Source organism: Ailuropoda melanoleuca, chromosome 9 (genome assembly GCF_002007445.2).
Source record: "Ailuropoda melanoleuca isolate Jingjing chromosome 9, ASM200744v2, whole genome shotgun sequence".
NCBI lineage: Eukaryota > Metazoa > Chordata > Mammalia > Carnivora > Ursidae > Ailuropoda > Ailuropoda melanoleuca.
In genome coordinates this window covers 40,721,689-40,733,780 of record NC_048226.1, presented here as the reverse complement: position 1 = coordinate 40,733,780, position 12,092 = coordinate 40,721,689, and the positions used below count along the sequence as shown (strand labels likewise).

The 12,092-nt window shown below is 39.8% G+C and overlaps 1 protein-coding gene across 1 annotated transcript in view; it reads left to right on the top strand.

Annotated features, from left to right (window-relative positions):
* The window catches only part of CPA6 (carboxypeptidase A6), a 192,254-nt gene extending 180,507 nt beyond the window's left edge, over positions 1-11,747 (top strand). Inside the window, exon 4 of the mRNA XM_034668150.1 lies at positions 10,532-11,747. Within this exon, the coding sequence (XP_034524041.1) occupies positions 10,532-10,573 (42 nt within the window). The 3' untranslated portion in view covers positions 10,574-11,747. The remainder of the gene's footprint in view (positions 1-10,531) is intronic.
* Positions 11,748-12,092: the final 345 nt, after the last annotated feature.

The following is a 12,092-nucleotide window of genomic DNA, read 5'->3' as shown; positions in this document are numbered from 1 at the left end:
TTGTTTCTCATCATCATCTAGTCAAAAAAGACGTTTGCTGCTCTCAGGAATATACTTCATAGTGAAGCACATACAAGTATATATTATATATATAATTTATGGGAAATATGTGAAGTAAAACTTCTACGTTCTTTGAATTTGTTTTTCAAAGCATAAACCTGTAGCACTTCTACAAGTGATGAGTGTATCTGCATGAGAGACAATGTGTTTTATGCATCCCAATATATCATATCAAATCTTAGTGTGTGCCTTGCACATTTTGGCCTGATCAGTCTGGTGGTTCCAGACAAGGTGCTTTGCAAACCTGCTATGACTCAGTTAAGCGGCCTGTAGAAACCAATGTTTCGGTGACAAAACTGTATGTATGCATCAATAAGTCAATGACTGCTGTATAAGAGTAACTTGATTACACACTTATGTAGCTCAGTACAAAGTACCAGCAATTTTTAAGTGCATTTGAATTGCTTTTGTGACTGTGTTAATTTTGTATTTTTTTTAAAGGACACCTCAAAATTGTATGAGTTTCTGGTCCCACAGGACCTGGATCTGCCCTGGACAGGCCCACCCACCTGATCCCCAGTAGGAAAGAGGAGTTGCCTTTGTTCATCCACTCTCTCTGCCCTGTTGTCCAAATAATAAATAATAGCACATATTTATGAAGAAAGAGGTGGGTAGAAGAGAAACTCTACTGTTACTATGATTCTTACTCTCCACATGTCTGCTCCTCTTTCAGTCTCTTCAGATGCCAACTGATAAATTATTGCCACTCATGTTTCAGATTACCAGTGCAGGAGGTCTTACCTTTTTATGGTCACCATATAGGTTATTGAGTAGTCTATGAAGTGGCCACCCTTCTACTCTAAACAGTAGTCATTCTTATGTATAGAACAACCTTATGCCTCCCCAGAATTTTTGGATATCTCATTTAATATCTCCAGTACATGAATATGAAAGAGGCTTGATAGGCAGCATTAAGTGTCCTGCTGAGATGAGAGATCATGCAGGGGGACCCATACACCCAGTCCCTCCATTTCTCCTGCAGCTCTGTCTCTCTGGGTGTAAGGATGAAGAAGGTGAATTGAAGCTTTGATTTAGGGCTACGGTTTGGTGGTGAGGGTGCAACAGCATGCAGTTATATGGTGAGATGATTGTAAATGTTAACAACCACACTGTCCAGTTTGGGTAAAGAAAGAATGAAAGCTGAAAGGGAGCTGGAAGTCTGGAGAAAGCAGAGGGATCTAGGGACTAGATATCGAAATGAGATTAAAACTCAGACTGGTGAGAGTATGGCTAGGAATCTGTGGCCCAAGAGTGGGAAATTGAAATTTAAGATTTTGGAGATGGTAGAAGTTGTGATCCTTAAAGTGAATGTCTGCCATGAGTGGAGATTTGGGTCATGAGAGTTGAGAAGATGGAGGCGTTAGGGTCAGATATGGACATTGACAGGGTGTTGTTTGCAGCTGGGGTGCTGACTGCAGATTATGAAGTGGTCCCCCATCTCAGTGCATGAGGGAAAGTGACTGCAAGTTCAGGACAGAGCACAGTCAATCAGGGCAGATGGTGATATATCCAAATAGCATTGTCTTTGGAGGAAGATGCTCTCCTATGACAGGAAAACTACAGAGTAGTAGTACTGACGCAACAGCAAGGAGCAGGGAGAATGCCCAGCAGGAGAACTGTGGAAGATTGGCTGTTCTCTCCCTTGAGATTTGAGCTATTTATCCAGAGGTGAGAATTTGCTTTTGCCCCGGAAGGCTCTTCAAAAGCTGTTTGGGTGTCTGGCAAAGAAATGAAAATCATGAATCAATTGTAACCATGCATGAGTGAAATTCTCTCTGAAAATTTAATTTTGTCTTGGCAACAGCAAAGGAAGGGTTCATTTGTCACGGTGACCCTTGTGATCCAAGTATTTGCAGGAAGCATTCTCCAGTGTGGCACACAAGGAGCCTGATTTTCTCTGAAAACTCTGTAAAAATGAAGATGGTATTTCAGAGACATATCTCATCTCCCTGAGAGTCAAGTTGCCTGCGACAAACCTGCATTAGAAGTCAAACCACATTTTTAGAGTAGACTCCCCAGTAGTTTGATCAATGCTGACTAATGATTTGGTCCTTCTGTTTTCCCTTGGAAAACACTGATAGCAATGTGGCAAGTAACAACCACTGAATGTGCAGCCCGAAATGTCTTTTTCAAAGCAGTTCCTCCTTTGAAAACCAAAGAGAGTGACGTTTTTGTATAGGACTGCGGTGTCTTACCCATTAGCTGCTCTGTTGCTCTATTTCTAGAGTGTCTTATGCTAGCCATGTCCCTCATATGCAGTGCAAGGTGCTTCCTTTGATCTATCATGTCAGCAGTAAGGGAGGCCCTTAGCCTAATAGAGGTCTGACTAAAAGGACAGACTTCAAAGTGAGTGTCATTTTCAGAAAAAAGCACACTCTACCAGATCTGTATGGGGTTTTTTAATCACATGCTGACAGAGCATTCTTCATCATTTTTGGTTTTTTGTGTCCCATTATTCTTCCAGTCTATCCCCTTTGAAGTGTTTACACATGATCTCTACATCTGGGTTTTGAGGGGGATTTTGCAGTAGTTTACAGCATACCTAACAGAGCAAGATCCTAAAACAAACAAACAAAAAAACCATGACATTGTCCCAGATCTTCTCTCTAAATATCTCCCACCTGCTCTCCATTATCCAACATATTTAATATATTTTAGGGTCATGCTGATTTAAATATCCATCTCTAGCTTTAATTCATGTGGCATGGCTGATCTGATCAAATGTTACATACTAGGTGGTTTGGAAGACCACAGTGTGATTCTCAATTCATTTCTCAGTAAATGTTTCTTGACATTGGGTCAGATAATCCTTATGAAATTCTTTTAAAGGGCAGCATTACCCTGTTGTTTGTGATGATTGTTTTGATCATTGTTTAATTAGGATGGGCATATTGCCACATTGTGGATCATTTTGCATTAAAAAACAGAATTGGTAATTTTAATCACCAATTAAAATAGATTGGCATCATACCTAATGTGTAAAATGAGCTGAATTAAGCCTTAAATTTGAAAATTCACTTTATGCAAGAATAATGGTTGGAAACAAACATCTCTCTTCTAATGGATAATGGGTATAATCGTTTTACTGATATGCTGACTGCAGGAAATTTCTGTGCATTTGATTCGGCTCTATGATGCTCTTCTTCTGACCTTGAGAACTCATTCATATAAGAGAAGAATTCAGTTTTGTAAAAGGGTATATTCTTGAAGCACAAGTAGGAAGCCTCAATAAAATAAACATCTCAAATCCAGTCCTTTATCTCTAAAGCATCGAAAAAAAATAGCTTTAATAGCCACTGCTCAGCTTGCATCCCAACAAAAAGCTTTGGGAGAGTATTGGGGGAATAATAGGCTGAAAATAGAAAAATCTGTGTTTAACCACTATAGGTTTCAGCAAGCGTTACTCCTGGAATCAGAGACCAATTGCATGGTTCTTTCTGTTTTCTACACTTTTTTCTACATTTTGTCTTGTCAACAAGATAAACTCTTCTGAGGCAGTCATGTCATTTTTTTCAACATTAAGCACCTAAAATGTGTAGCAGGTGCGCTTCTGAGTATTGGAGTTGCAGCGGTGAACAATTTATGCCATGCCCCTTCCCTGGGACCTCCTAACTTACATTCAACGGAAGTAACCTGAGCCAGTAAAACACTATAAAATGCTCTTCCATACTGAGAGCATTGGAGAAGTGGCTCACCATTGAGCTTCCCAATCCCCAAAATATGGAATAGCCTTTCTCCAAGATGGCTGTGTCAATCATGGAAGGGGAAGTAGATAAATCATTCTAATTGTACCTCAGAGAATGCAATGGAAATCAGTTAAAATTAGCACCAAAGGTAGTCCTGAAAGACATGGGCTAAACATGCAGAATTGCAGCTTTAGAGAGAAGGTGTGGAAACAGAAGGTGGAAAAAAGTGATCTTACTACTATGGGACAGAAGTGAAATTTCAAGGCTGAGTCTCAGATCTTTTTGTTCCCGCTCATTCATTCTGAGCTCCACAGCCTGCCTTTTGTAACGGTAATCAGGAAAAGGAACTGGATACAAAATGATTTCTTCTTATCTGAAGCCTGAATAGGCTAGTCCAATAGGTTCCCCAGCTGAAGCATCTTAAAGACAGAATGATCTCCCTGAAAGAATGCATTCCCATTTTCTATCCAAAAATTAATTATAACATTAACCTCCCTTGAGTTGTTCTTATTTGCCAGGCAATCTGTTTTTTGTGTTTTTGGGTTTTTACATATATGATCTCATTTAATGCAAAAATCTTTGGTGTCAAGTGCTACTACTAATTCCAGGATTACAAAGCTAGGCAGCAGAGCAATGATCCAAATGCAACACAGGCAGCGGGCCCCAGGCCTGTGTTTTCAGACACCAGGGTTCATTTCCAGGGGGACGGTTGCTTAGTGCTTTAGCTAACACCAAATCAACTATTTCTACAGTTCCTGTTTTAACTAAGGAAAGCATTATTTCACATCCTGTTCAGCACTGGGTTTTTAGTTTGTTGTCATTTAATTTTTGACTCAGTTCAGTTCTATAAACATTCATTGAGCAACTACTCTGTGTTCATCACAGTGATCGTTACTCTAAGAACACAGCATCTGCCCCAGATGAGCAAAACCATTGTGGGTAAAACACAATGTATAGAGAGGAAACAGATGGCCATACTATTGCAATATATTACATCAGCAAATATAAGATGGCATGGTACCAGCTGCATGTAGAACTCGAGAACATACACACAGTAAGGACTACATTGAAAAGTGGTGTTGATCTAAGCACAACTTATCAGGAAGTCTTTATGCTCTCAACCATTGGCACTTGCAATGGTGCTTGGATCAGACATTCTCTTAGGGCTGGAAAAAGCACAAATCTTGAACAAGACCTGAACGAAGTATAGAGCTTTGAGTGCTTGAGCGGAATGTGCAAGAAGAAAGGGACAGAGACAGGGAGAAGAAAGAATAGAGGTGCAGCAGGAGAAAAGAAGCCATAAGAAGCCAAAAAGCCAGAGTCTATCTACACGTTTCTACTGATGAGGTTAGAAGGGCCTAGGTGGGGAGAATTGAAACTTAGGGCTCCCCTTCATGGAACCACAGTGACTTTCAGTTTTCCTAATCTACTGACACTGTTCCCCTATCTCTGCCAGACACTGCATCTCAGAGCCATCTTTAAATTTCTAAGGACCACTCTGGCATCTAATTTATTGTTTTAAACCTGTAGAATTTACCCTAACAAACTCTCACTTGTCCACACCCTTCTCTTCCAACAGCCATCCCTCTACCTTCATCTGGACAATTGCTAATAGCTTCCTAACTGCTCCACCTCTTTTCAGGGTCGCTCTGAACCAATCCCAATCCCTTCTACACAACACAAACAGACTACCTTCTCTAGTGCATGGATCACATCATCACTGTTATGACATCTCCATCATCATCATTGCAAGCACTGCCATGTGCTGGCACTATACCGAGTCCTTCACGTATATAATTTCATTAATTTTCAAACACACAAACATCAGCTTTATTCTTATTTTACAGGTGATGAAACTGAGACTCACATCGTCAAAAGTCACACAGCTTGTGAAAGACAAAATCAGCATTTGAATCCTGGTCTAAGTCCAGTGCCCACCTCAGCTAACTTTTCTTTTCTACCTCCTACTTCCCTGTTCAAAAACTTTGTAAGACAATGGGGAAGCACATGCTCCTTTTCACGTGAAAAAGTTTCCTTTTAGACCTCTTTACCTATCTAAATTCTCCCCAAATTCCATTTCTTCCATGAAGATTTTTCTAAACATGAAATATACTTAATACCTCTGTGCCCAACCAGATGGTGGTAACATCTGCTCCAAGAAGAAAAACAGAATAGTACAAGGGAGAGTATGTTTTTCTGATTACTTCTTTTATTTTGAAACAATCTTAAATTTACAGAAAATGTGGAAGTATAGTACAAAGGGTTTTTTCCCTGAACCATTTGAAAGTAAGTCCATTATGCTGAGCTTTTGAGTGTACTTCCTCCAAACAAGGGCATTCTCCTAATAACCACAACAGGACCCTCATAGTCAGAAATTAATGTTGATACCACCATTTAATCTTCAGACCCCATTCAACTTGTTTTTCCCCAATAATATTATGCATAGAAAAGCATCTGGGACAGAATCACATGACTGGATTAAGTTGTCACCTCTCTTTAGTTTCCCTCAAGCTGAAATAAGTCCTTGACTTTCATGACCTTGATACTTTTGAAGATTTTAGGCCAGTTATTATGTACAAATGTTCTCAGTTTGGGTTTGTCTGATGTTTCCTTGTGACTAGAATCTGGGTCTGCTGCTTGGGCAAGAAGCATCAGAGAAGGCTGCTGCATTCTCAAAGTCTCCTCTCACAACAGGCGCAAGTTTCAGAGTGTCCTGTGGCTGATGATGTTCACTGTGATTGCCTGATTGAGAGAAGGCGTCTGTCAGGCCTCTCCACTGTTTTCTTTTCGAGTGCTTTGTAGGGAGGCACTTTGAAACTTGATTATGCCCCATTCCTCTTAAAACTTTTATTTGTATAGCTACTTATTTATATTAATATAGATTCATGGTTTCCTATTTTTATTCAATAGATTGACTCTATTATTATCCTCTTTATGTCGATGTTAAATTTGTCCTGTAGTAGTCTGGAGGGGGGTGCTCTTTAAGTTGACTTCTGTGCCTTTTGACATGTTCCATTCATTTTTTGAACTACTTTCTTGCACAAGAGGAAGTTATCAACTCTTCTTGTATTTCCCTTTTCTCAGCCCTGGAATTAGCCATTTCTCTAAAAAGCCCTGGTTCCTCTTAGTGGAAAATGGCATTTAGAAGCCAAGGTATGGGTACCAGGTGAGCTTGCTAGCACCAGAGCTGGGAAACATAAGCATGTGTACACATGTATATACACATTCTGATATTTACATGAATATTTTTGTATATACTTTTATATTGGAAACCACAGGTTTATGTTAATGCATATTTTAATTTTGTTTTATTTTTGTCCTTTTCTTTGTTTATAACTTCCTTCTTTGGCACTGAGAAACCAACCTCCCATCATTCAAAATACATTTACTTATTTGACCAATCCCTAGTATGGAACTCATTCCCACCATTCCCCTGCTTTTACACACACACACACACACACACACACACACACACACACACACACACCAAACAGCCTCCTTGCCCTATGCAGGCCTTAAAACCCTGTGCCAAGCCACCACTACCCCATGTGGAAACCCTTCTTAATATGCTCAAACTCTGACACCCAGACAAGCTCTGAGTACCCATCCGCATGGCACTCTCTTCACTGCACATGGGTTCTAACACCCATCACCTGGCCAAGCCCTCCTTGTGACCCTCATGACCCTGTCCAGGTTCTGGATTTCCACACTCCAAGCCCAAAGACTCCTACCTCGCTCTGCCCAACTTCGTGACTCTAGGGCTGAATAGTTCAGGAAGAGAAAGGAAGAAGAGAAAGAGGAAAAGGAAGCAGGTATATACTTTGAAGTATAATAATCTGTCATCCATCCTTATTGCTGCTTGAGAGCTTCATGAGCTCAGACAAGCTACCAACTTTCTCTGAGCTCTTTTTCCTAAGAATTCACATGGCATAATCCAAAAAATAAAAACTTTGGAGTTAGTTAGACCTGGGTTTGAAACTTGGTTCTGCCGCTGTCTCAGTCTATTTAGGCTGCTATAACAAAATACCACAGACTAGGTTACTTGTAAACAGAAGAAATTTGTTTCTCACCGTTCTGGAGACTGGGAGTCCAGGATCAGGGTGCCAGCATAGTCACATTCTCATGAAGGGCCTCTTCCGAGTTGCAGACTGCCCACTTCTTACTTGTCCTCACATGGTGGAAAGGGTCTAAAGAGCTTTCTCGAACCTCTTTTATAAAGGTATTAATCCCACTACTGAGAACTCTACTCTCATGGTCTTATCATTTCCCAAAGGCCAGATACCATCACATTGGGCGTTAAGATTACAACATGTATATTTGGGACAGGGACACAAACATTCAGACCATAGCTGCTGCTGACTAGTACTGTGACCTCGGGCAAATCACTGGCACTCGTTTATAAAATGAGAGTTGTTGTAAGGATGAAGTGTCATCATGTAGACAAAGCACCTGTCTCTGGCAGGAATTTGGCTATTGCTACTGTTATCTGTAATGGAGATACCAAGGTCTCTGTTATAGGGTTGTTGTGAGGATTCGTGATAAGAGATGTAAAGTACCTGGCATGCAGGAAATGCTTAGCATATAATCGCTGTTATGTGCCACAAAGGAGACATAAGTGATATTTCTGCCTTGTAGTTATTTTTGTACATATATTTTCTCAATTATGTTGTAAATTTTTTGAATGCAGGAATCTTATTCTCATTTTGTATCTTCAGCAATGCCTAGTGGATTTCTTGGCATGTATTTTTTCACTAAATTAACAGAGAGCTTTAAATCACCAAGATTAAAATTTGGGAGTCTTGTTCTGTAGGCAATTTGTGGTAATTATACATTTGGGGGTATGGTAGAGACATCAAAAGTGTTGTTAAAAAATTAATTGGATAGTTCCATATAAGATGAATTAGAATAGGAATTGAAAGTGGAGATTTGGAAATTATCTATTTGACCAACTATATAGAATCTTCCACTTTTGCTTGTTTATTATACTGCTAAAGCAAGCACAGAATTTCTTTCTTCACATTTGCATGTTTATAATGTGGTTTCAAAGAATCAGTGTTTGGTACAGCAAATATTATTTGTTTTAAACACGGGTGGAGAAATGTTTTTGTGTGTAATGTCTGGGTGAACAGGGGAGTAGAGACAGGTACTGAGCAGAGAGTAGCATAAAAACACTGAGTCACAAAACAGGTGGGAAAGGGGATCTAGCAGGAAAATGGGAAGTGCCCTAGCATTCCGTTTCCATTTGGCCTAAGGACCTGGTGTGAGATGGTCATTTAGGACATCAACACCCAGGTGAAAAAGGTAAACAGTTGAAAAGTTGGCAAAACTCTGCTTCCTACAGTTTAACCCTTTCTCCCCTGTATGAACCTCTTTTTGTAGAATAAAGGAGAGAGAATGGGAATGAATGAGCAGTGATTCTAAGGCCCCTGGCCCTCAAGCCTCTTCTCTCCAAAGATAAACAACATAGTTTATTGCATTATACAAAAGCTATCCCTATCCAGAGGGGCCATTTCTCTGTACCCCTGAGAATCAAAGGCCTTGCAGAGTACTGTTAATTCATCTTCTTTTGAAAGCTTTGTATTCTTCCTAGCACATACTGTACTAGAGGATAGGAAGTCTGAGAAATTCACGTTTGAGAACGTGTAGCTTTGTCCCTCTGAGGGAAACTATAAATCAGGTTAATGATACTAACTGTCATAAATGATGGAGTCTACCCAGCACTGTCAAACAAGCCTCATTTCTTTTGTAATTATAGTGTTCTCTGCATTTCACTGTGCGATGGTTTAGAACCAGAGCCCTGCCAAAAGTACATCTGGGAAACAGGATATTTTTTTGGTCCAAATCATCAGCAGTAGAAAGCCCTAGTGTAGAATCCTGTGTTTATGACACTACAAATTTCCCATTTTGTCACTTCCTTTAAATGACTCGGAGCATGATGTCTGTGGTTGTGAGCTGTGATGTAAAAGGGATTTATACTAAGGTTTGTCTAGGCCTCAGAAGTATAAACAGAACAGAATAAATAAGCTGGCTTGTATCTCCACACTTGCAAAATTTGAATTGAGTTGGGATACTGACAGTGGTGAAAGTCCGTTCTATTCCTATAAAATGATGACAGAACATGAGCAGAAATATGAAGATTGGATATGTGTAAATCTAAATCCTCTACCTCAGAAGGGCATGCTTGTAGGGTACTATGGCCTTGGAGCAGTGGGGGCTTTGAGGGTGGGTTGGTATCATCTTAAGACTGAATTTACAGATGAGGCTTGTCTAGTTCCTTTCTTCTACCCAGTTACCTATGTGTGTTTGAGGGGAGGGGAAATAAATACTTTCAGCGGAAGAAGTATGAGACTTGGATAATCTATCAGTTGGGAAATCACTTCCTGAATAATTAGATAAAATTTCTTATTGGTCTTAGATCACATGTATATAAACAGTAAGTGGTTTAGAAACAGGTATCTTTGATGGTAGAGCTATGGTGTAAAAAGACTGTGCCAACATATGGGGGGGAAAGAAATTTCAGCTAACTCTTAATGAAATACAGTTCTCCAAAAGTGTAATGTATTAAATCAGGCCCAAACATTGATTTCATGACACTATGATAGCCAACCCTCTGAGGCAAGGGGGCCTCAGATACATTTTGAAAAGCAAGGTGTGTCAATGTTACACACTATGGTAAAACTTCTTGGGCCACTATAACTTGAAAGAAAGTTTCGTCAATTTCACTGACTTACACTTTGCCTTAAAATTTTGCTTGCTTGACAAGATTCTACCTTTTTCCTTTTCAGCCAGTGTTCAGGGCATGTTTACCAACATCTCCAGGCTCATGATGACGTGTGACCTTTGGCGTGAACAGCGATAAGTGTGCAAGACTTGCGATGTGCATTGCTAGGATGAAACACACTGGTAGAACAGTTTGCAACAGCTCTTCTTTACTCTGACAGAGCCTTGCACCAAAACTATGCTTAACCCCCTTGCTGCTGCTTTTTTTTCCAAGATGACTTACTGTCGTGACTTAGCACATGAATGGTCCATCCTGTGAAGATAGTTGACCATTTGCTCTGAGTAGGCATAGAAGAATAAACATTTCATATTTAGGTACTTTAGCTTTCTGGGTTCCTTTGAAGTAAAAAAAAGTAATCAATTTGCATTGATTTACATATTTTAGTACCAAAAGCTAAATTTATTTTTTATTCAGTGATATTTAAAGAGATATTTAAAGGTAATCAACATGAGAGAAAAAAATAAATGATCTTACGAGCTTATACTCTAGTTGTGGAGAAGAAAATAGGCAAATGAAGAAGTAAACAAGTTATAGACTGTAGTAAATGCTGTGAAAGAAATAAATATGATTAAATAGAATGGTATTTGAACTTTGAAAGTTCAGGAAAGGCCTCCTCAAATAGATAATAAGGCTATAACCTGTCATGCAAAGGTCTCGAAAAAACATTCGAGGTAATGACCCTTGTAAGTGCAACGACAGATTTGCCTCTCTATGCTTGGTTGTTTGGACGGGAATAAAGCTAGTATGGCCAGATTATAGAGTAAATACAAGGGAGAGCAGTAAGATATGAGGTCTGAGACACACAACCCCGGGCAAGTTCATACAAGGCCCTGAGGAAAAGATGAAAATTTGGAGTTTTGTGCTGAGGACAGGAGGAAGCTATTAAACATTTGTAAGAGATATGATGTGATCTAAAGAAAAGCTGATTAACACCTATTTTATATGTTGTATGTATTATATACTGTATTCTTACAATAAAGTAAGCTATAAAAAGGAATGTTAAAATCACAAGAGAAAATGCATTCACAGTACTGTAGTGTATTCATAAAACAACAACCACAACAACAACTGCATATGAGCAGAGCCACACAGTCCAAACCTATGCTGTTCAAGGGTCAACTGTATCAGACTTTAGAAGTTTGCAGGAAGGCTCCCACAGAGCCAGAATTCAGACCTCCAAGAAAGGGCACTCCTTGGCTGATACTGGCGTTCCCAGGAGCTTTGGGCAGACACCCTGCAGAGCTGAGATCAAACCTCAAGGATGGAGGGATTTGCTGCCACATGGTGCTGGTCACTCTGAAGTTGCACAATGGTACTGATTCTGATAGGGCAGAAAAAAACTGCAGAGTGAATCCAACTGCTACTACTAGAAACAACTGATGCAATCACAGATACATAAGGGGCAGCAACTCCATTAGTAGGGAGTGAAATGAAAGCTGCACATATCACTTCCACTCATATCCTATTGGTCTAACAGGTCTGTCATGCTTCCACATCAGTTCAGCAATTCTCCAACATCAACTGGGTGTCCAACGGTTCAACTCTGACACTCCCAGAGTTGCTTA